This window comes from Bombina bombina, chromosome 8, assembly GCF_027579735.1.
Source record: "Bombina bombina isolate aBomBom1 chromosome 8, aBomBom1.pri, whole genome shotgun sequence".
NCBI classification, from domain to species: Eukaryota; Metazoa; Chordata; class Amphibia; order Anura; family Bombinatoridae; genus Bombina; species Bombina bombina.
Window position 1 is genome coordinate 286666251 of NC_069506.1, and position 25669 is coordinate 286691919.

At 45.3% G+C, this 25669-nt stretch overlaps 1 protein-coding gene across 1 annotated transcript in view; it reads right to left on the reverse strand.

Moving 5' to 3' along the window:
- MASP2 (MBL associated serine protease 2) overlaps positions 1-25669 on the reverse strand; it is a 390238-nt gene that overhangs the window by 162066 nt on the left and 202503 nt on the right. Inside the window, exon 7 of the mRNA XM_053691441.1 lies at positions 2336-2454. Within this exon, the coding sequence (XP_053547416.1) occupies positions 2336-2454 (119 nt within the window). The remainder of the gene's footprint in view (positions 1-2335; positions 2455-25669) is intronic.

Genomic DNA, 25669 nt, shown 5'->3' on the forward strand with positions numbered 1-25669 from the left:
CACTGTCAGCATTTAACATTGCACAAGCATCTCTAGTGAATTTGCATCAATCAGCAGCTAGCAGGGGGTGTCAATCAACCCGATCGTATAAGATCGGGTTGATTGCTGTCCGCCGCTCAGAGGCGGCGGATGCAGTTAACCAGCAGTGGTCTTCAGACCGCTGCCTCTTAACTTATGTTTCCGGCGAGTCTAAAGGCTTGCGCAAAAACAGGGGGATCAGGGGCCATTCGGCCCTTGATAATTCAACCCCATAGCCTCCTATTAATGTGGCCCGGGCTCTGTGAAGAAGTGTCTGGATTAGTGCGCCTCTCCAGCGCACTATAGGTAAGTATTTTAAGGTAATTTAAAGGAAACTAATTTCACCAGTTTTCTTTAAATTCTTTGCTGCATTAGTTCAGATATTCTTTTTGTGAAAATGAAACGAATATCTTTCCTTTGTAATAAAATGGATGCCCATGCGTAGCGAGAACTTACAGCTCTTATTGTGACAGCAGTTGCTGTGGGTGTGCAGTTGGCTGGGTCTGGCATGTCATGGGTGAAGTCTAAGCAGAGCTCCCACCATACGACAATCCCACAGTATCCAGGACAGTTGAGAGATTTTACTAATTCTGTGGCAACACTTTTAATAAAATTGTTAGGAATTGTGAATAATAATGTTGTGAATTGTGAATAAGTCATCTATACTATAATTGCGTTTGTAATGTCCGTCGACATCGGCAGTTGCGCACGCATCCTCAATGGAATGTTGGCAGCGCAAGGCAGCCAACAGAATTTTGGCTGCGCGCACAGCCAAAATAATTCAACTGGATGCAGCAAAGCTGCATCCAGGTGAATTCTTTGGTGGAATCTTTCACCACCCTGCCATTTCGGAATCCACCGGGATGCAGCGAAGGCAAACGGAGCATTACAAAAAAAAAAAGGCAATAGAATTTCAGTAGCTCTCATCCTATTGACTGATTTGAACAGCCAATAGGATTTGAGTAGCTCTCATCCTTTTGGCTGATTTGAATTTGAAGAATCAAATTAGCCAATAGGAATTCAAGGGACGCAATCTTTAATCGGGTACCTTTAGATCACTACGGCGGAGATTGTTTATCTTGGGGCAAAGCCCTGCAAAAAGCCCTTTTAAGGGCTACTGGCAGTTTATTCTTAGATTAGGGGGTGTTTTTATTTTGGGGGGCTTTTTTTATTTTCATAGGGATTAGGTTTAATTTTGTAAACTTTGGTAATTTGGGTTTTTTATCTTCTGTAATATTAGATTTTTTTATTTTCTGTAATTTTAGCTTAATTTAAATTTAGGTTTATTTTTTTTATTTTTGGGGGTTAGACAGGTTTTTTTAAAAATATTTTTTATTTATTTATTTATTTATTTAGATTAGGGATGGGCAGCAAAGGAGCTGAATGCCCATACAAATGCCCTTTTCATGGCAATGGATAGTTTAGGTTTTTTACTGTTAGGTTTATTTATTTGGGGGGGTTTGGTGGGTGGTGGGTTTTACTGTTAGGGGGGACTTAGAATTTTTGGTAACTGCAAAAGAGCTGTTTAACTTAGGACAATGCCCTACAAAAAGACCTTTTAAGGGCTATTGGTAGTTTAGCATTAGATTAGGGGGTGTTTTTATTTTGGGGGGCTTTTTTATTTTCATAATGATTAGGTTTAATTTTTGATAATTTGTTTATTTTTTTCTGTAGTTCAATTTTTTTTTTTGATTAACAACACATAGACTGAGAGGGGAGAGAGAAAAAATGAGAGGGGAGAGAGAGCAAATGAGAGGGTGAGAGAGAGCAAAAGAGAGGGGGAGAGAGAGCAAAAGAGAGGGAGAGAGAGAGCAAAAGAGAGGGGGAGAGAGCTAAAGAGAGGGTAGAGAGAGAGCAAGAGAGAGGGGAGAGAGAGAGCAAGAGAGAGGGGAGAGAGAAAGAGAGAGGGGAGAGAGAGAGCAAAAGAGAGGGGAGAGAGCAAAAGAGAGGGGAGAGAGAGAAAGCAAAAGAGAGGGGGGAGAGAGCAAAAAAAAGGGCGTAGAGAGAGAGAGCAAAAAGAGAGGGGAGAGAGAGAGCAAAAGAGAGCGTAAGCGGCATCCAGGTGAATTCCGAAAATGGCAGGGTGGTTCCGTCACCACAATAGACTGCCCTTCCGAAAATGGCAGGGTGGTTCAGTGGTTCCGTCACCACAATAGACTGCCCTCTGGGCAGGCTTTCCCACTAGTTAGGAATAAAATTGTTAGGAAATGTGGAATTGCTTAGATAAAAAAATGATAAAATCCCTTGTGCTGCTATTCAGTGTTTTTACACTGTTAGGGACTAGAGTGCATGTGCAGTAATGTGTAAAGCCACTTACCTGCACAACTGTGTATCCTCTGTCACATGTAAGAGACAAACGATCTCCCACCACATAGGTGGCCTGCTTTGGTGTGAAGTGTCCCCTAGATGGCAGCACAGGATCAGGACATGGCAAAGCTAAAAAAAAAAAAAAGTTTATCTCAGGGTTATAGAGTATATAGAAGACAGAAATACTGAAGTAACCCAGGTATGAAACGTAAGGTCTGAAAAAGGGTCATTCATTGCAGCAGACAATTCTTTTTAAGTATGAGTCATATCACAACTGATCTCACAGACTGGAGTCTTGGAAAATCAAAATATCTAAATGTAAATGAACTTTTTGGCTCACAACCCCTAAAGCTGCCTAGTTGTGTTATTTCTGATGTGTGCAGAGTTAGTGCCCTATGGAAGAACTCTGCTAATAATGCAGATTGCGCTGGACTTGTGCCACAACGTGACTCATCTAACTCAATTGTAAAGCAGCCTCCGATTAACTTGCAGTCATGAAATAGTGTGAACGATTCCCACTGATTGAGCATATTGTTCTTCTTGCTGTTGAGCTACGGAGCAGCCAAGAAAAAACAAATAGATCTGAAACCACACTCTGTCTTGTCAATTACAGCAGCATCTTAGTCAGATGCTGTAAAGCATGGGACTTTCTCATAAAATAAAACGCACAATTGTTTATTTACTACCTAAATATAAACATCATATATCTCACCTGGAGTGTATACTGTGGTATCCTGAGATTGTCTGTGTATAGGGCAATGCTACAGTAAGTCTCATATAGTGAGTCTCACATATCATTACCAGAGGGACAGGAGACCAGCAGTGCATAATGCAATTATACTGAAAGTGTCTGTGTATAGGGCAATACTACAGTGAGTCTCACATGTCAGACCCAGAGCAGAGGGTAAGGAGACCAGGAGTGCACACTGCAGTTATCCTGAGATTGTCTGTGTATAGGGCAATACTACAGTGAGTCTCATATCACCCCCAGAGGGACAGGAGACCAGGAGTGCATACTGCAGTTATACTAAGATTATCTGTGTATAAGGCAATGCTACAGTAAGTCTCACATGTCACCCCCAGAGGGACAGTGCTATAGTGAGTCTCACATATCATTAGCAGAGGGACAGGAGACCAGGAGTACATACTGCAATTATACTGAGATTGTCTGTGTATAGAGCAATACTACAGTGAGTCTCACATGTCACCCCAGTTGGTCAGGAGACCAGGAGTACATACTGCAGTTACCCTGAGATTGTCTGTGTATAGGGCAATGCTACAGTAAGTCTCACATGTCAGACCCAGAGCAGAGGGTAAGGAGACCAGGAGTGCACACTGCAGTTACCCTGAGATTGTCTGTGTATAGGGCAATACTACAGTGAGTCTCGCATCACCCCCAGAGTGACAGGAGACCAGTAGTGCATACTGCAGTTATACTGAGATTGGCTGTGTATAGGGCAATGCTACAACGAGTCTCACATGTCACCTCAGAGGAACAGGAGACCAGGAGTACATACTGCAGTTACCCTGAGATTGTCTGTGTATAGGGCAATGCTACAGTAAGTCTCACATGTCAGACCCAGAGCAGAGGGTAAGGAGACCAGGAGTGCACACTGCAGTTACCCTGAGATTATCTGTGTATAAGGCAATGCTACAGTGAGTCTCACATCACCCCCAGAGTGACAGGAGACCAGGAGTGCATACTGCAGTTATACTAAGATTATCTGTGTATAAATCAATGCTACAGTGAGTCTCATATGTCACCCCAGAGGGACAGGAGACCAGGGGGCATATTTATCAAGCTCCGTATGGAGCTTGAGGCCCCTTGTTGGAACTCTCAAAGCATGCATCAGTAACCAAAAAGCTCCCAATGATTCAATAAAATAAAACACAAATACTACCTTATTTACTGCACATAATTAAACGTTGTATTCTAAAATATTTGAGAATTCAACAAGCATACGATCACTGGAAAATAGGTATGTTGTATGTGGTTGTGCAATAAAGCTACTTTTTTTAAATGTGAGTTTAGTAGAAAGCTACTTTAATTATAAGTCTCTATCTTATTTAGGGTTTCCAGGTGTCCAGTATATAACCGGGGAGGGGGGGCGCAGTACATAGCACAGTAGCCGGTGAAGCCACCTCCCTGAAATTACTTTTTGCAGGTTGGGATGTCTGCTACAGTGAGTCTCACATGTCACCCCAGAGGAACAGGAGACCAGGAGTGCATACTGCAGTTATCCTGAGATTGTCTGTGTATAGGGCAATGCTACAGTGAGTCTCACATGTCACCCCCAGAGGTACAGGAGACCAGGAGTGCATACTGCAGTTATCCTGAGATTGTCTGTGTATAGGGCAATGCTACAGTGAGAGTCTCACATGTCACCCCAGAGGAACAGGAGACCAGGAGTGCATACTGCAGTTATCCTGAGATTGGCTGTGTATAGGGCAATGCTACAGTGAGAGTCTCACATGTCACCCCAGAGGAACAGGAGACCAGAAGTGCATACTGCAGTTATCCTGAGATTGTCTGTGTATAGGGCAATGCTACAATGAGTCTCACATGTCACCCCAGAGGGACAGGAGACCAGGAGTGCATACTGCAGTTATACTGAGATTGTCTGTGTATAAGTTAATGCTACAGTGAGTCTCACATGTCACCCCCAGAGGTACAGGAGACCAGGAGTGCATACTGCAGTTATCCAGAGTTTGTCTGTATATAGGATAATGCTACAGTGAGTCTCACATGTCACCCCAGAGGAACAGGAGACCAGGAGTGCATACTGCAGTTATCCAGAGTTTGTCTGTATATAGGATAATGCTACAGTGAGTCTCACATGTCACCCCAGAGGAACAGGAGACCAGGAATGCATACTGCAGTTATCCTGAGATTGTCTGTGTATAGGGCAATGCTACAGTGAGTCTTATATGTCACCCCCAGAGGGACAGGAGACCAGGAGTGCATACTGCAGTTATCCTGAGATTGTCTGTGTATAGGGCAATGCTACAATGAGTCTCACATGTCATCCCAGAGGAACAGGAGACCAGGAGTGCATACTGCAGTTATCCTGAGATTGTCTGTGTATAGGGCAATGCTACAATGAGTCTCACATGTCACCCCAGAGGAACAGGAGACCAGGAGTGCATACTGCAGTTATCCTGAGATTGTCTGTGTATAGGGCAATGCTACAGTGAGTCTCACATGTCACCCCCAGAGGTACAGGAGACCAGGAGTGCATACTGCAGTTATCCTGAGATTGTCTGTGTATAGGGCAGTGCTACAGTGAGTCTCACATGTCACCCCAGAGGAACAGGAGACCAGGAGTGCATACTGCAGTTATCCTGAGATTGGCTGTGTATAGGGCAATGCTACAATGAGTCTCACATGTCACCCCAGCGGAACAGGAGACCAGGAGTGCATACTGCAGTTATCCTGAGATTGTCTGTGTATAGGGCAATGCTACAGTGAGAGTCTCACATGTCACCCCAGGGGAACAGGAGACCAGGAGTGCATACTGCAGTTATCCTGAGATTGTCTGTGTATAGGGCAATGCTACAATGAGTCTCACATGTCACCCCAGAGGGACAGGAGACCAGGAGTGCATACTGCAGTTATACTGAGATTGTCTGTGTATAAGGTAATGCTACAGTGAGTCTTACATGTCACCCCCAGAGGTACAGGAGACCAGGAGTGCATACTGCAGTTATACTGAGATTGTCTGTATATAGAATAATACTACAGTGAGTCTCGCATGTCACCCCCAGAGGAACAGGAGACCAGGAGTGCATACTGCAGTTATCCAGAGTTTGTCTGTATATAGGATAATGCTACAGTGAGTCTCACATGTCACCCCAGAGGAACAGGAGACCAGGAGTGCATACTGCAGTTATCCTGAGTTTGTCTGTGTATAGGGCAATGCTACAGTGAGTCTCACATGTCACCCCAGAGGAACAGGAGACCAGGAATGCATACTGCAGTTATCCTGAGATTGTCTGTGTATAGGGCAATGCTACAGTGAGTCTTACATGTCACCCCCAGAGGGACAGGAGACCAGGAGTGCATACTGCAGTTATCCTGAGATTGTCTGTGTATAGGGCAACGCTACAATGAGTCTCACATGTCACCCCAGAGGAACAGGAGACCAGGAGTGTATACTGCAGTTATCCTGAGATTGTCTGTGTATAGGGCAATGCTACAATGAGTCTCACATGTCACCCCAGAGGAACAGGAGACCAGGAGTGTATACTGCAGTTATCATGAGATTGTCTGTGTATAGGGCAATGCAACAGTGAGTCTCACATGTCACCCCCAGAGGTACAGGAGACCAGGAGTGCATACTGCAGTTATCCTGAGATTGTCTGTGTATAGGGCAATGCTACAGTGAGTCTCACATGTCACCCCCAGAGGGACAGGAGACCAGGAGTGCATACTGCAGTTATCCAGAGTTTGTCTGTATATAGGATAATGCTACAGTGAGTCTCACATGTCACCCTCAGAGGGACTGGAAACCAGGAGTGCATAGTGCAGTTATACTGAGATTGTCTTTGTATAAGGCAATGCTACAGTGAGTTTCACATGTCACCCCCAGAGGGACAGGAGACTAGGAGTGCATACTGCATTTATCATGAGATTGTCTGTGTATAGGGTAATGCTACAGTGAGTCTCACATGTCACCCCTAGAGGGACAGGAGACCAGGAGTGCATAGTGCAAGTATACTGAGATTGTATGTGTATAGGGTATTGCTACCCTATACACAAGAGACCAGGAGTGCATAGTGCAATTATATTGAGATTGTCTGTGTATAAGGCAATGCTACAGTGAGTCTCACATGTAACCCCTAAGGTTGCCACCTTTTGTCCAGAAGGTTTAAATGGGGGTTGAGAGGGTGTGTCTCGGGGCGTGGCTTCTCGCTGCCTCAAATTCAATATGTAATCAAATTTATATATCTACATGTGTGTGTGTGTGTGTGTATATATATATATATATATATATATATATATATATGATGATATATATGATATGATATATAATATATATATACAGTGGGACCTCGGTTTACGAAATTAATCCGTTCTCCGGGACGTTTCGTATTTCGAATAATTCGTAAACCGAAACACGGTTTCCCATAGGAATGCATTGAAAACCAATTAATGCGTTCCGGAGGTGAGAAAAAAAAGTCAAACACAGTATTTTATCTGTTTAAAACTCTTTATAAAGTGCACTTTAAAGGCATAAATACTGTACATAATATTTCAAACATCCAACTTTATGTTTTAAAACATCACACATCAACTTTTAAAACATGGCAGACTGTTGGTAACATGGTACAGTACACTTTAACTGTACTGTACATAAATAACACGTCAACAGGGAAAACATGGAAAATAGCAAAACAATTTCAACACTGTTTGGAAGATGAGGAGGACGAGGGCAATTGGGCAGCACTAACACAAGCAGGTTCTTCTTCATGTCTAGGCTGTTTTTGTAGGAACCTTTCCATTGTCTGCTGCCTCTGGCGCCTTTTAAGCATCCCTCGGAAAGGGGACATGATGTCTGTGTCAAAACTGCTCACAAGTCTGTGGGCTAGAGCCTTATCTGGGTGGTGCTGCTGTACAAAAGTCTGTAGGTTTACCCACATTTGGCATGCCTCCTTGAGTTCCGTGGAAGAGAGCTGTTCCTCACTCATTTCCTCCTCCTCCTCAAATGCGATCTGCTCCTCCATCGACTCCTTCTGCAATTCCACCAGCTCCTCGGTGGTTAGGTCACGGTTGTGTTCCTCCACCAGCTCGTAGACATCCTCCTCAGTCACCTCCAGGCCCATGGTCCTCCCCAAGGAAACAATTTCCTCCAACACTGTTGACTCTGGTGCAGGTGCAGAAGCACTGGAGGCAGGTTTTACAACACAGTCTGGCCAAAGGTTGCGCCAAGCAGAATTTAGGTTTGTCTGGCTGACCCCGGCCCAGGCAATGGTGATAATCTGCAGACAGCTCACAATGTCAAAATGCTCTCTCCAAAATTCATGGAGGGTGAGGCTTGAGCGATCTGTCATCTCAAAGCATCGCTGGAAAAGCTCCCTTGTGTAGATTTTTTTAAAATTGGAGATGACCTGCTGGTCCATTGGCTGGAGTAGTGGGGTGGTGTTAGGCGGAAGGAACATGACCTTGATGAAATTAAAGTCCTCCAGCAAGTCTTCCTCGAGGCCTGGAGGATGGGCAGGAGCATTGTCCATGAGCAGCATGGCCTTGAGTGGCAGGTTATTATCCACAAGGTACTTCTTCACAGCAGGACCAAAAACCGCATTGACCCACTTCACAAACAAGAGGCGTGTGACCCAAGCCTTTGGGTTAGACTGCCACAAAACGCTCAACTGCTCCTTGTTCACCTTGTGTTTCTTGAAGGCCCGTGGGGTCTCTGAATGGTAGACAAGCAGGGGCTTGATCTTAAGGTCCCCACTGGCATTGGCGCAGAACAGGAGGGTAAGACGGTCCTTCATCGGCTTGTGGCCAGGCAATGAGGTCTCCTGTTCTGTGATGAAGGTACGCTTTGGCATCCTCTTCCAGAAGAGTCCAGTCTCGTCGCAGTTGAAGACCTGCTGAGGAAGGTAGCCCTCTGAAACTATGACTTCCAGGAACTCCGTAGCAAAATCTTCAGCTGCAGCAACATCGGAACTTGCAGCCTCTCCATGCCTGACCACACTGTGGATGCCAGATCTGTTCTTGAACCTTTCGAACCACCCCCTGCTGGCCTTGAAGCCTTCTGCATCTGCTGACATTCCTGGCTGTTGTTTGAGGAGGTCAGCATGCAAGGCCTTGGCTTTTTCGCAGATGATCGCCTTGGTCACTGAGTCCCCTGCACGCTACTTCTGTTCAATCCAGAGCAGGAGCAACTTCTCGACCTCCTCCAGAACAGGTGGCCGTTGCTTGGAGACCCGGGTGACTCCCTTGGCTGCATCTCTCCCAGTAATCTTCTCTTTCATTTTTAGGATTGTACCGATTGTGGATGCACTCCTTCCATACTCTTTGGCAAGGTCAGTCAATCGCATTCCTCCTTCATGCTTCCTGATGATTTCCTTCTTGTCCTCAAGCAGAATCATCTCCTTCTTCCTCTTCCCAGCTTCCGCTGCTTTCTTGGGTGCCATGACACCACCGTCCCTAAGTATGCAAAAAAAATTAAAAATGCTTTACACCCACATGAGCTGGCATGGAAAAACAACCCCACAATGCAAAAAAAGGCATGCACAGCACATGAGCTGGCATGGAAACCACACTAAAAGGCATGCACAGCAGATGAGCTGTAACAGGCATGCACAGCAGATGAGCTGTAACAGGCATGCACAGCAGATGAACTGTAACAGGCATGCACAGCAGATGAGCTGTAACAGGCATGCACAGCAGATGAGCTGTAACAGGCATGCACAGCAGATGAGCTGTAACAGGCATGCACAGCAGATGAGCTGTAACAGGCATGCACAGCAGATGAGCTGTAACAGGCATGCACAGCAGATGAGCTGTAACAGGCATGCACAGCAGATGAGCTGTAACAGGCATGCACAGCAGATGAGCTGTAACAGGCATGCACAGCAGATGAGCTGTAACAGGCATGCACAGCAGATGAGCTGTAACAGCCATGCACAGCAGATGAGCTGTAACAGCCATGCACAGCAGATGAGCTGTAACAGGCATGCACAGCACATGAGCTGGCATGGAAATCACCCCCAGAATGCAGAACACACAGTAAAAGGCATGCAAACAACCAAGCTCAGCTCCCTACCTTTCCACTTCTTGAGATGCACCAAAAAGGCTCCAAAAACTGCTCCAAAAGGCTCCAAAATCTTCTGCCAATGGCTCCAAATCACGCATGGGGCAGGGGGGCGGATCTATAAACCAGGACACTTTTTTTCGTATTGCGGGAAAAATTCGTAAACCGAGGCATTTTTTCTCAGAAATTTTAATTCGTAAACCGATTTTTCGTTTACCGAGGCGCGCGTTAACCGAGGTCCCACTGTATATATATGAGATGTTATTATATATATATATATATATATATATATATATATATCACTAATCTATACAATATAAACTCACAGTACCCATGTTTACACTGGAAGAAGTGCATAAATATGTCATACATTTTGAACGTTACCCAATCCAACAACCTCTCCTACTTGCCCTTATGGCCCTGAGGTGATAAACCTTGCATTGCAAGACTGTCACTCATGAGAAAAAAAATATTTAAACATACCTTTAAAATACTTTTGTTATTTATATTTATTCTGTTATTTTTATCCTAAAAAAACACATTTAACTACACATACTAATTTGGACACATTACTACAGATTCATGATATTATTAATACTATTAGAAAGGGGCTCCTGTAGGCGGTGCAAAGCTCAGCCGGAGGGAGCTTTGACCGCAGGAGGAAGAGGCCTAGGGATAGGTGGAGTTAGAGGAGTGGCTAGGGAGGTTATTTAGGCTGGTGGCTAAGCTGGAAAACCAGCAGTTGTTTATAAAACTTTATTGAGAAGCATCTTTAGCTGCGTCCCTTTCCCGTTCAGTCCCTTTCCCGTTCAGCCTGCGACATGGCGGCAGTGGAGGAGCTTCTTCAATGGCTCTGTGAGGCTGCAAAAGAGAAGGGGCCTACCTGGTTGGAGGATCAACTTCAATCCTTGCTGGGTTCGTCGGATCCGGTGGTGGAGCAGCTGTCTGTCCGGAAGAGGTCCTTGAGGCAATCCAGGCCTCCATCTAGGCTGAGTCCGGAAGGGAGGAGGTGGTCTTCTGGAGGTAGGAGGTCCGGTCCGGGTCCTGTTAGGAGAAGAGCTGATCCGGAGGTGTTGGACGTTTCTCCAGTGTTGGCAGTTCCTGCAGTGGTGACGTCATCGTCGACAGGGGGCCTCAGAGATCCGGAGCAGGGGGCCTTTTCCGGTCCAGTCACCAAGTCAGTAGGAGGTGCGGGTAAGGTGGCTCACGGCCCAAGCAGGCCTGATTCAGGGGGGGAGGGGCCTTCTGGGGTAGTGAGTGGTATCGGTCCTGGTGGGCCTCTTTGTGCTTTGGGGGGTATTGTGGAGGATAGCGGTAGTGAGGGGGAGGGTTTGTGGGCCCCTGGGCATATAGCTGTAGTGAGTGAGGGTGGGGTGGGTAAGGATCTGCATGGCCTTGAGCTACAGCAGGGCCCAGTTGGGGGGAGTCAGGTGGGTGTAGGGAGTTTGGTTAAGGGAGTTAGGCCCACAGTGGTCCTGTTAGACTTGGATTATGGGTCAGGAGACAATGGGGAGGAGTTTGAGTTAGACACTGGGGCGGTGGATCTGTTTTTAAATTCCTCTGATGAGGAGTGTGTGTCCCCTTCTCCTGCGTCCCTGGGTAACCCAGTTAGCTGTTTTGGGGGGCAGGGGGATAAGTCATTTCCTGAGGGTGGGCCAGGTGTGTTTCAGCCTCATCATAAAGTTCTGTCGCCTTCCAAGGGGGAGAGGGATAGGGAAGCTGGTGTCTCACATGTCAGTTTTTCTTTTACAGACTCTAGTCCCACTGTACAGCAATTGGGGCCTACTGGGGTACCTCCTAGTCTTGGCCCTAAACAGGGTGAGGGGCCTGACTTAAGGGTGGCTGATACGGCGTTGTCTAGGTCCTGTTTATGCTCAATTGGGCCTTTGGGGATGCATTTGACTTCAGAAGTAAGGGAAAAGATATGTAAGAGGGAATTTATTAAATTGTTCTCCCTTCTTCCGCTTGAGCAGTCTTTTGAGATCCCTGAGGACTCAAAGAACGACATGGCCAATAAGGAAGAAGAGGAGCGGAAGAAACGGTATAGAAAGTTGCCTAAAACATTCACCAATTGGTTCCAGGCCTTTGTAATCTATGCAAGTGTTTTTACAAGTAGGTTTCCGGAACAGGGTGGAGCATTGTTCTGTTACCTAGATGAGGTTGCTGCTGCTCAGCATACGTATCGGGGAATGGCCTGGTGGTCATACGATGAGCAGTTCAGGCAACGGCTTTCGGTTAAACCAGAAATGAAGTGGGACGACCGGGACATGGGGTTGTGGCTCAAAATAATGACACCTTTGCGAGCTTCCCAGTCCTTTCGGTCTGGTGCTGGTGTCCCCTCTAGTAGTGGGTCATCAGCGGCGGTTAGAAAAGGGTACTGCTTCGCATATAATGAAAAATTGTGTAAGTGGGGGGCAGTGTGTAAATTTAGACACAAATGCTTGGGGTGTGGGGGCTCCCACCCCTATGCAAAGTGTTTCCGCAAAGGTAAAACGGGTGGTATCGGGGATGCGTCTGTCAAAGGGGGTGAGTCCAGTGAGCCTTGGCGCAATGGAGCCTTGGCTCGACCGGTACGCTAGGCGTCGGGGTTGTTTTGAGAAGGCGGCTTTGTTATGGCATGGTTTTCAGTTTGGTTTTATAATCCCTTCTCAAGGCGGATGTGGGGTGTTTAGGGGTAATTTGAAGTCTGCTCGCTTGTGGCCGGGGGTTGTCCTCGACAAGCTACAGAAAGAGGTGTCTTTGGGTCGCATGGTGGGTCCGTTTGATGGTCCTCCCATTGCGGATTTGAGGATTTCACCACTTGGGGTGGTACCAAAAAAGGAGCCTGGAAAGTTCAGGTTAATTCATCATTTATCATTTCCTAAAGGAGGATGGTATTCCTCAGGAGTTGTCTGTCTGTCAAATATGCGTCTTTTGATCAGGTGGTTAGTTTAGTGAGGGAGGCTGGTCCTTCAGCTTTACTAGCAAAAATTGATATTGAGGCGGCTTTTAGGCTGTTGCTAGTGCACCCGACGTCGCATCATCTTTTAGGTTGTTGTGTGGATGGCAATTACTATGTTGACTTGTGTTTGCCCATGGGATGCTCCATCTCATGTTCGCTTTTTGAGCATTTTAGCACGTTTCTTGAATGGGTGGTAGTGGAAAGGTCGGTTTTTCGTCATTGGTTCATTGGAAAGGTTTTTTGTCATTGGTTCACTACCTTGACGATTTTTTGTTTGTCGGCTCGGCTGGTTCGGGGGTTTGTAAACTGTTGAGAGATGTTTGCTATCACATGGCAGCTGACTTTGGTGTGCCAATTGCATTGGAGAAATCTGAGGGACCAGTTACGTCCCTCGATTTCTTGGGCATTACAATCGATTCGGTTAACATGGAATGTAGGCTTCCAATTGGCAAGGTCTCTGATCTGTTAGAGGTTATTGATAATTTTTTGTTGGCAAAAAAGGTGATGCTTAGAGAACTGCAATCCCTAGTGGGCAAGTTTAATTTTGCGTGCAGAATTATCCCAATTGGGAGAGTTTTGTGCTGGAGGTTGTCATTGGCTACCGCTGGGATTACGAAGCCGCACCATTTTGTTCGGCTCTCCAAGGAGCTGAAGGATGATTTGAGGGTTTGGAGGCATTTTTTGTTGGGTTTTAATGGCTTTACATTGATTCAGGAGGTAAGGGTGTCTAATGTTGAACTGGGACTCGTGACGGATGCAGCGGGTAGTTGTGGTTTTGGGGCTTACTTCATGGGCCACTGGTGTGCTGCTGAGTGGCCGGATGCCTGGTATACTTTGGGTTTGATAAAGAATCTAGTGTTTTTGGAGTTGTTCCCGATTGTGGTTGCCCATTTGTCTGGGAGGTTGATTTGCGTAATCATAATATGGGAGTCGTGTATGCTTTAAATACATTGATGGCTACGTCTTTGCCTGTTTTGAGATTGTTACGTCTGCTTGTGCTGAAATTTTTGAAGATGAATGTTTGCATTAGTGCCAAACATATTCCTGGTGTTTTTAATTCTATAGCAGACTCCCTCTCTCGCTTTCAGTGGCAGCGGTTCTGGGAATTGGCTCCTCATGCAGAAGTGGAGGGTACCCGTGCCCAAGTTCCATGTGGCGGCTTGGAGTGGAGGACTGGTAAGGAATTCACTAGCGCCAGGTACTTGGGCGGCTTACTCTAGTGTGTGGGGTGACTGGGAATCCAGGTTGTATTCTGCAGGGGTTCAGGAAGGGGCATCAGACCTTACAGGTTTTCTGTTGGAATGGATGTGGGAATGGGGGGCGGCTCGCTTGTCGTCTTCCGCAATGGATAGACGTTTGTCAGCTTTAGCTTTCCGTTTTAAGCTATTGGGTTTGAGAGATATTGCCAAGGGTTTTTGTGTTCGGCAAGTTTTAAAAGGCTTGAAGAGGGGTTCGGTCGAGTCTCCTCCTGATAGTAGGCGTCCTATTACCTTCCTGCTACTACAGAAGTTATATACAGTTTTAGAGGAAGTGTGCTTGTCAGATTTTGAGGTGTGTTTGTTCCGTGTGGCTTTTGTTTTAGCCTTTTTTGGGGCATTTTGAATTTCGGAGCTGGTTAGTAGGAATTTAGCTTCCATGGGTGGTTTGGCTTTTTCAGATGTGTCCTTGTTGGAGTCAAGGGTTGAGTTGTTTTTGAGGAGAAGTAAGATGGACCAGTCGGGTAGGGGTAAGATGATTGTCCTTTTTTCCCAGTGGTTCCAAGGTTTGTCCTTGCATGTGTTTGAGGGTTTATTTAGGTTTTCGCCCGGTGATGGGGGTTCATTGTTGGTCCACCAAGATGGTAGGCCGTTGTCACAGTTTCAGTTTCGGGCGGTTCTTAACAAGTCGTTGACTCATTTGGGTTTCAATCCCAGGGATTTTGGGTCACATTCATTCCGCATAGGGGCGGCAACTGAGGCTTCAGTGAGAGGTTTGTCCGATTCGGTGGTTAAGGGCATTGGTAGGTGGGGATCTGGTTGTTTCCGACGGTATGTCCGTCTGCGTCTGGAGTTGACTGTATAGTGTGGTGGTGTTGTCAAATTCTTTTCTGTTTTCTAGGTATGGAGCGTTTGTGGTTGATCGGACACTCTTTTATTTATTGGACTCGGAGAGCGGCCATGGTGAAGGGGGATGGATTACAGTTAGTTACTCCCAAGTCTTGAGGCGATGTTAAATGGTTCGGTGTCAGGGGGCTTCGTTGGGACGGGTTGTTGCCGTTGGTCGTGGATTACTGCAGGCGTTTTCAGCCCCCAACTCTGTTGTTGATCCATGCTGGAGGCAAGGATCTTGGTTTTATGCCCCAGAGGGAGTTGGTGATGAGTATGAAAAGGGACATTGGGAGGTTGGTGGAGTTGTTCCCAGGATTGAGGATTATCTGGTCTGACATTTTGCCCAGGATGGTTTGGAGGGCAGCTTGGGACCCTGTGCATTTGGACAAAAGCAGAAGGAAGGTTAATAAGCTTATGGGGTCATTTGTTAGGAGGATTGGTGGTTCAGTGGTCCATCATCCGGACTTAGCGGAGGTGGGTCAGGGCGAATTTTATTTGCCGGACGGGGTGCATTTAAATTACTTCAGGCTGCAGTTGTTTATCCTTGACTTCAAGGAGGCAGTGTGTTCCACTGCAGGGTTGGCGGGACTGGGCTGAGGTTTCAGGCCAGTCTGTGGCGGGGGTGCTAGTCCTTACAATTACAGGAGATTATGGCCAATTTGTTAGCGTGATGGTATTTTGCATTCCCATGGGGGAATGCAAGATGGGGGTCTCTAAGGGCAAGGGGTTCCTTAGAGATTTATGTTGATTATCGATGACGGGATCACTTGCATGGTTGGGTCCAGTGGATGGATTGACGGCCATAGGTTGCAAAACTATTAGAATGGACTAGCACCACTGTTTTTTATGTGTAATGTGTTTACAATTATTTGCACTGTTATTTATGGAGTTATTAAAGTTTTATAAAAGTTATTTATTGAATAAAGGAGCTGCGGCCATTTTGCACCAACGCTAAGTCTGTTTGTCTTTATTTAATGGGCTGGGTTTTATTGTTAAAGTGTTATTCATGTGTTGTTTGTTGGTAAAGGCCGGAACTTGACGACATAAAAGGTCAAGTAAGTTGCATAAGGGGTTAACAATACTAGCTACAAATTGTATAAATTGCACATACAGTACTATACATCACACCCATTTTCTTGATAAACTGTTAGATCCTTAGGGGCCTATCTATCAAGCTCCGAATGGCCGTGAGTCAGCAAGGGGCGGCGTTGCACCAGCAGTTCTTGTGAGTTGCTGGTGCAATGCTGAATACAGAGAGCATTGCTCTCCACATTCAGCGAGGTCTTGCGGACCTGATCCGCACTGTCGGATCAGGTCCGCAAGACCTTTCTTAAATAGGGGCCATTGTATCTTATCAAACAGAATGTGAACAGGCTGATTAAGGACAGGGAAGAATTCACACACGCTCCTCCCCATATTAATAAGGCATCGTTCAAATAATAACAGTGGAATCACAATATAAATTCACTGTAAACCCAATTAAATAAGTTTAGTCTGCAACTATTTTTAAGAAGGATATTTTTTATTTATCTATAACAGAGAATATACATAAAGAATTGTGTTTGTGGTGGTTTTTTTCATATAGCCAATTTGCACTTCTGTGTATAGAATGTGTTCTTTTTGTCATGATCTGATAGTTATAGAGCCTATAACATTCTGCTACTTTAAGTCACTCAGCAAAACAGTATCTTCATTTGTTTAGCTCTTCTGCAAAAGGCAATTATGACTTTTTCTACTTAACTAAGAAAACATGAAAATCAATAGCATAAATAAAAAGGAAATTTATGCTTACCTGATAAATTTATTTCTTTTACGATATGACGAGTCCACGGATTTCATCCTTACTTATGGGATTACGCCTCCTTGTCAGCAGGAGGAGGCAAAGAGCACCACAGCAGAGCTGTGTATATATAGCTCCTCCCTTCCCTCCCACTCCAGTCGTTCGACCGAAGTTAGGAAGAGAAAGGAAAAGCCAAGGTGCAGAGGTGACTGAAGTTTAACAAAAAATAAATACCTGTCTTAGAAATGACAGGGTGGGCCGTGGACTCGTCATATCGTAAAATAAATTTATCAGGTAAGCATAAATTTCCTTTTCTTTTGCAAGATATGACGACGAGTCCACGGATTTCATCCTTACTTATGGGATACAATACCAAAGCTATAGGACACGGATGAAAGGGAGGGACAAGACAGGAACCTAAATGGAAGGCACCACTGCTTGAAGAACCTTTCTCCCAAAAACAGCCTCGGCCGAGGCAAAGGTATCAAATTTGGAAAATTTGGAAAAAAGTGTGAAAAGACCACCAAGTTGCAGCCTTGCAAATCTGTTCAACAGAAGCATCATTTTTAAATGCCCATGAGGAAGCCACAGCCCTAGTAGAATGAGCCGTAATTCTTTCAGGAGACTGCTGTCCAGCAGTCTCATATGCAAACGGATGATACTCTTCAGCCAAAAAGAAAGAGAGGTAGCCGTAGCTTTTTGGCCCCTACGTCTTCCAGAAAAAAACAACAAATAATGAAGATGATTGACAAAATTCTTTAAAAAAACTTCAGGGCACGGACCACGTCCAAGTTATGCAACAGACGCTCCTTCTTAGAAGAAGGATTAGGACACAAGGAAGGAACAACAATTTCCTGATTAATATTCTTATTAGAAACCACCGTATGAAGGAAACCAGGTTTGGTACGTCAAACCACCTTATCAGAATGGAAAATAAGATAAGGAGAATCACATTGTAAAGCTGAAAGCTCAGAAACTCTGCGAGCAGAAGAAATAGCAACCAAAAATAAAACTTTCCAAGATAACAACTTAATATATATGGAATGCATGGGTTCAAACGGAACCCCTTGAAGAACATTAAGAACTAAATTCAAACTCCAGGGTGGAGCAATTGGTCTAAACACAGGCTTGATTCTAGTCAGAGCCTGACAAAAAGATTGAACGTCTGGAACATCTGCCAGACGCTTCTGTAGCAAAATCGACTAAGCAGAAATCTGTCCCTTTAAGGAACTTGCTGACAACACTTTCTCCATTCCTTCTTGGAGAAAAGATAAAATCCTGGGAATCCTAACCCTACTCCATGAGTAGCCCTTGGATTCGCACCAATAAATATATTTACGCCATATCTTATGGTAAATCTTTCTGGTAACAGGCTTACGTGCCTGAATCAAGGTATCAATGACCGAATCAGAGAACCCTCGCTTAGATAAAATCAAGCGTTCAATCTCCAAGCAGTCAGCTGCAGAGAAACCAGATTCGGATGATGGAAGGGTCCCTGAATGAGAAGGTCCTGCCTCAATGGAAGCTTCCACGGTGGCAGAGAGGACATGTCCACTAGATCGGCATACCAAGTCCTGCGAGGCCATGCAGGAGCGATGAGAATCACTAAAGCCCTCTCCTGTTTGATCCGAGCAATCACCCGGTGAAGGAGAGCAGACGGTGGAAACACATAAGCTAGGTTGAACAACCAAGTGACTGCCAAGGCATCTATCGGTTCGGCCTGAGGATCCCTGGACCTGGATCCGTATCTCGGGAGTTTGGCATTCTGACAAGATGCCATAAGATCCAGCTCCGGTCTGCCCCATCTGAGAATCAGAGTGGCAAATACCTCCGGATGGAGTTTCCATTCCCCCGGATGAAACGTCTGTCTGCTCAAAAAGTCCGCTTCCCAGTTGTCCATTCCTGGGATGTAGATTGCTGACAGATAACAAGAGTGAGCCTCCGCCCACCGAATTATCTTGGATACTTCTGTCATCGCTAAGGAACCCCTTGTTCCTCCCTGATGATTGATGTAAGCCACAGTCGTGATGTTGTCCGACTGAAAGCGTATAAATTTGGTCGAAGCCAACTGAGGCCAAGCCTGAAGCGCATTGAAAATTGCTATCAATTCCAGAATATTGATTGGAAGTAGAGACTCCGACCGAGTCCACACCCCCTGAGCCTTCAGGGAATTCCAGACTGCACCCCAGCCTAGTAGACTGGCGTCCGTTGTCACTATCACCCATGAGGGTTTGTGGAAGCACGTCCCTTGGGACAGATGATCCAGCGACAACCACCAAAGAAGAGAGTCTCTTGTCTTCTGATCCAGATCTATCTGAGGAGACAAATTTGCATAATCTCCATTCCACTGCCTGAGCATGCTCAGATGTAGTGGTCTGACTGATGGCCGAGGATTGGACTGAAGGGCTCGGCATGTATTCAGAATCTTTAACTTTCTGACTTCCGTCAAGAAAATTTTCATGGATATAGAATCTATTAGAGTTCCCAAGAAAGGAACCCTTGTCTGTGGAATTAGTGAACTCTTTTCTAGATTCACCTTCCACCCATGAGTCCTCAGAAAGGACAGAACCATGTCTGTATGAGATTTTGTCAGTTGATAAGATGACGCCTGGATCAGAATATCGTCCAGATAAGGCGCCACTGCAATGCCCCACGGTCTGAGAACCACCAGTAGCGACCCTAAAACCTTCGTGAAGATCCTGGGTGCTGTGGCCAACCCAAAGGTAAGAGCCACGAACTGAAAATGTTTGTCCAGGAAGGCAAAACTTAGGAACTGGTGATGATCCTTTTGGATAGGAATATGAAGATATGCATCCTTTAAATCCACGGTAGTCATATATTGACCCTCCTGGATCAATGGAAGAATGGAAGAATCTTAAAGGATGGGACTCTGAGAAACTTGTTTAGACTCTTGAGAAATAGGTCGGAATGTTCCCTCTTTTTTGGGAACCACGAAAAGATTTGAGTAAAACCCCTGCACCTGTTCCTGTATTGGAACGGGACGAATTACTCCCATAGTAGAGAGGTAAGAACGCCTCTTTTTTTATCTGGTCTACAGACAATCGTGAAAGTAGAAACCTCCCCCTTGGGAGAGAATTTTTTTAATTCCAGTTGATACCCTTGGGGCACTATTTCCAGTGTCCAGGGGTCCTGAACGTCTCTTATCCAACCCGAGGCAAAGAGAGTAAGTCTGCCCCCTACTAGATCCGGTCCCGGATTGGGGGCCGCCCCATCATGCTGATTTGGGAGCAGCAGCGGGCTTCTTGGGTTGTTTACCCTTGTTCCAAGCCTGGTTGGGTCTCCAGATGGACTTGGCTTGTGCAAAATTCCCTTCCTGCTTAGCGGAAGAAGAAGAGGGGACTCTCTTGAAATTTCGAAAGGAACGAAAATCATTCTGTTTACCCCTTTGTTTAGCTGCTTTATCCTGAGCTAGGAGATCACCCTTACCTCCCGTAATGTCAGAAATAATTTCTTTCAAGTCAGGCCCGAATAGGGTCTTTCCTTTGAAAGGAATAGCCAAAAGCTTTGATTTAGAGGACACATCAGCAGACCAAGATTTTAACCATAACGCTCTACTCGCTAAAATGGCGAATCCTGCATTCTTAGCCACCAGCTTGGCGATCTGAAAGGCGGCATCCGTAATAAAAAAATTAGCCAGCTTAAGGGCCTTAATTCTATCTAAGATTTCTTCTAAAGGTGTCTCGGTCTTAAGAGACTCTTCTAAGGCGTCAAACCAAAAGGCAGCCGCAGTTGTAACTGGTACAATACAAGCCGTCGGTTGTAAGAGAAAACGCTGATGAATAAATAGCTTTTTTAGACGACCCTCCAACTTTTATCCATAGGGTCTTTGAAAGCACAACTGTCCTCAATAGGAATAGTTGTACGCTTAGCCATGGTAGATATAGCTCCCTCCACCTTAGGGACTGTTTGCCAAGAATCCCGAACAGTGTCAGCTATAGGATACATTTTCTTAAAATTAGAAGGTGAGAATGGGATACCCGGTCTTTCTCATTCCTGCGTAATAATTTCTGAAATTCTCTTAGGAACCAGAAAAATATCAGAGTAAGAAGGAACCTCTAAGTATTTGTCCATCTTACACAATTTCTCTGGTGGTACCACAATAGAGTCACAGTCATCCAGAGTCGCTAAAACCTCCCAAAGTAACAGGCGGAGGTGTTCAAGCTTAAATCTGAAGGACATGACGTCCGAGTCTGTCTGAGGTAACACACTTCCCGAGTCGGAAAGTTCCCCCTCAGACAGAAGTTCCCTACCCCCCCAAATCAGATCCCTGTGAGGGTACATCGGAAATAGCCATCAAAGCATCAGAAGTCGCAGGAACCAAAGTGGCTTCTGTCCTGCTGCGTTTGCCCTGCAACACTGGCAACTTGGATAAAACTTCTGTAAGGGTGGATGACATAACTGCAGCCATATCCTGCAGAGTAAATGAAGTGGACGCGGTTGAGGAACACAGCGTCGCTTGGGTGGGCGTTAAAGGTTGTGACGCTTGGGGAGAAAGTAGCGGCATACCCTGATTCTCATCAGTCTGAGAAGCATCCTTAGACATACTTGCATTAAAGAAAATTTGTTCTTTACATTGTAAGGCCCTTTCAGTACATGAGGGACAAAAAGTAAGAGGGGGTTCCACATTGGCATCTAAACACATAGAACAGGTACTTTCCTGAAGTTCAGCCATGTTAAACAGACTAGCAATAGCAATATTAGTCGTTTTTCCACTTGATATAATTAGCCTTGAAAGTCAAATCTTATAGTAAAATTTTTTAAATAAAAGAAGCCTACTGTGTCTTTAAAAAACAAAAGCGCAATAATTGTTCTGATTGCAGCAATAATAATTTTGCAACAATAAGGAGCGCCATACAAGTTCAGCTATGTACCAAGCTTAATAAAACTCTAGACACTTGCACCTCGCCACAGCTCTACCTGCCCCCAGACAAACACTGAGTCTTCCGTGAGCGGCGCTCCCAAGTCTATTTGTGCCCTTGTATACACAAACTGACTTAGGCCACACCGGAGCCCAGAGACCTGCTGCCGATCGAGAATCCGGATGATAACTGCGCGTCTGAGCGCGCAAAACCAGGCCCCGCCCATCGTGGGCATAACTCGAGTCTAACAGAGACCCGCATGGGAAGAAAAACATGTCGGTTTTCCCATAACCCAAATAACGAAAAACGCCAATGTTCCCCTCTTAAACACACACTCCCCTGACCGGTTATAAGCTACTACAGATAACGATAGCCCTCGGGGAACAATCCACATGTCCCAGCGTCAGCCTACACACAGCATACTCAAGTATAAGTGAACTGCACAAAAAACACAGTTGATGTATCTAGTTTCCCCCGAAGCAAATGACTGAACATACCTCAATGCTGAGTGCAGCATGACACGGTTCCACACACTGAAGATGTTCTTTACACTACCTTCAACCGATCTGTGGTAACCAGCAGGATCTTAGATAAGGTATGCTAAGATCATCAACATCAGGGCAGAAATTAAAATGTCTCCACTCCTCTTGGGAAGTTATTGACTGATGATTTCGCCCTGAGAAAAATAGTACTCACTGGCACCATTTTAAAACAAAAAACTTATTGATTGAAGAATCTAAACTAACACCTCACTTTACCTCTTCCTATAACTAACACAGGCAAAGAGAATGACTGGGGTGGGAGGGAAGGGAGGAGCTATATATACAGCTCTGCTGTGGTGCTCTTTGCCTCCTCCTGCTGACCAGGAGGCGTAATCCCATAAGAAAGAATGAAATCCGTGGACTCGTCATATCTTGTAAAAGAAAACAAATTTACAGCTCAGGCTAGTTCACAGGGGATCATGTCAGTGTATGCAGATCACACTGTTCTCTCGCAGGGTAACGGCATTCACTCCAACTGGTTACAAACTGACCAGTCCCATTGTATGTTAATCTCCACACTCACTCACTCACTCACCCCAAAGCACCGCCAGGCACAAGAAATTCAAACAACCGCCGCACTTTTATAGGACGAACGTCTGGCTTACAGATTAGGCTGCATTTAACTCAACCCTGCTCACGGCACCCCGCCCCTGGGCTAAGAGCTCCCCTGGCCAGCTATTTTTTTTTTATCTGTGTTGTTCACTGCTGCTTGCTGCCAGGGGAACTCTTAGCCTGGGGCATTTGAGGGTAGTTCCGGGACACGGGACATACAGTCCCAGACCGGGACTGTCCTGGTGATACCGGGGCGGGTGGCAACCCTAGTCACCCCAGAGGGACAGGCGACCAGGAGTGCATACTGCAGTATTCTGATATTGTATGTGTATATCACAATGTTACAGTGAGTCTCACATGTCACCCCCAGAGGGACAGGAAACCAAGAGTGCATACTGCAGTTATCCTGAGATTGTCTGTGCATAAGGCAATGCTGCAGTGAGTCTCACATGTCACCCCCAGAGGTAAAGGCAACTAGGAGTGCATACTGCAGTATCCTGAGATTGTCTGTGTATAGGGCAATGCTACAGTGAGTCTCACATGTCACCCCCAGAGGGACAGGAGACCAGGAGTGCACACTGCAGTTATCCTGAGATTGTCTGTGTATAGGGCAATGCTACAATGAGTCTCACATGTCATCCCCAGAGGGACAGGAGACCAGGAGTGCACACTGCAGTTATCCTGAGATTGTCTGTGTATAGGGCAATGCTACAATGAGTCTCACATGTCACCCCCAGAGGGACAGGAGACCAGGAGTGCATACTGCAGTTATACTGAGATTGTCTGTGTATAGGGAAATGCTACAGTGAGTCTCGCGTGTCACCCCCAGAGGTACAGGAGACCAGGAGTGCATACTGCAGTTATACTGAGATTTTCTGTGTATAGAGTAATGCTACAGTAAGTCTCACATGTCACCCCCAGAGGGACAAGAGACCAGGAGTGCATACTGCAGTTATACTGAGATTGTCTGTGTATAGGGTAATGCCACAGTGAGTCTCACATGTCACCCCAGAGGGACAGGAGACCAGGAGTGCATACTGCAGTTATACTGAGATTGTCTGTGTATAGGGCAATGCAACAGTGAGTCTCACATGTCACCCCCAGAGGGACAGAAGACCAGGAGTGCATACTGCAGTTATCCTGAGATTGTCAGTGTATATCACAATGCTACAGTGAGTCTCACATGTCACCCCCAGAGGGACAGAAGACCAGGAGTGCATACTGCAGTTATCCTGAGATTGTCTGTGTATAGGGCAATGCTACAGTGAGTCTCACATGTCACCCCCAGAGGGACAGAAGACCAGGAGTGCATACTGCAGTTATCCTGAGATTGTCTGTGTATATCACAATGCTACAGTGAGTCTCACATGTCACCCCCAGAGGGACAGGAGACCAGGAGTGCATACTGCAGTTATACTGAGATTGTCTGTGTATAAGGCTTTCATTTCACCTGTAAGCAGCTTTTTGGTAAAGCAAACAAGCAAGCAGACCCTAATTCTGAGCTCTGTTCTGCTGTCTCTCTGAGACAGCCATATATCCTGATTTGCAGAATTTCCCTTAAAACCACCTATATACTGCCCATACATGCTCATAACACCACCCAGACATGCCCACAAGCCACCCAGACACACCCACAAGCCACCCAGACACACCCACAAACCACCCAGACACACCCACAAACTTCACAGACACGCTCACAAACCACACAGACACAACCATGAGCCAGCACACTATCAACCCATGACCTCACTCCCTCCGAGCACAGCCCTGTTCACAAAATGGCACTTGCCCCCTCAACCTCCTGAGTCCCCAGTACCTAGACACACATGTTGGGACATATGTTGCAGGGGGTATATCCACAGACTGCTCAGAAATAGCAAAACCCTGCAAATTTTACAAACAAAATTATAGTATGAAAAAAATTTTGTTTGCATATTTTTGTAATGCAGCGCTTAATTGTTTATATACAACATGAAAACATAAACACACTGGGCCAGTGGAACGCAACTTAATGCTTCAGCTTGAGCGTTAATTGTGCTAGAAGTAAGCTTTTTGTGCTTATCGGGTTGCACTCTTATTACAAGTTGAAAGTAAACTGTTTTCTCTCTCATGTTAACCCGACAAACGCAAAAAGCTGAAGTTAGAATATCGTGTGCACATTCACGTATTCCCCTATAGAAGTCAATGGAGAAAAAAGGTGGAAAAACACCCAACTCTTGCACAAACCCAATCGCATAGTCTCATTTGCGCTAACCCAACATAAAAATTATGAATATTTCATATTCCAATGTTCTTCAAATAACAGAATATGTTCTATTTATTCAGAAATAACTATTTCTACATATATCTGATGGGTTTTTTTTTGGTACAATTTATATCTATACCTATATATATATATATATATATATATAATATATAGGTACAGATATATACAGATATATATAGGAATATCTATTTAGAAATACATAGAACATATTCTGCTATGTGCAGAACATTAGAATGTCAAATATTTACAGTAAATATATAGTTAAAAAACCTTTGTTAAAAATGAATATTGCATTTCACTCCTGTTGTGAAAAAACAACTTACCTTTTAATCTTCACAGCAGCTCCAGCTTCCTCCGGTCGTTGCAAGCCATTTCTGATGTCAGAAATGATGGATAGGTCATCCTCCAATCAGTGTCTGATTCAACGCCGTTATTGGAGGAAGCCGGATTCCTCATTTTAGACCCAGGAAGAGGCTTTGCGACGGGTGGAGGAAGCTGGAGCTGCTGTGAAGATTAAAAGGTAAGTTTTTTTTTTT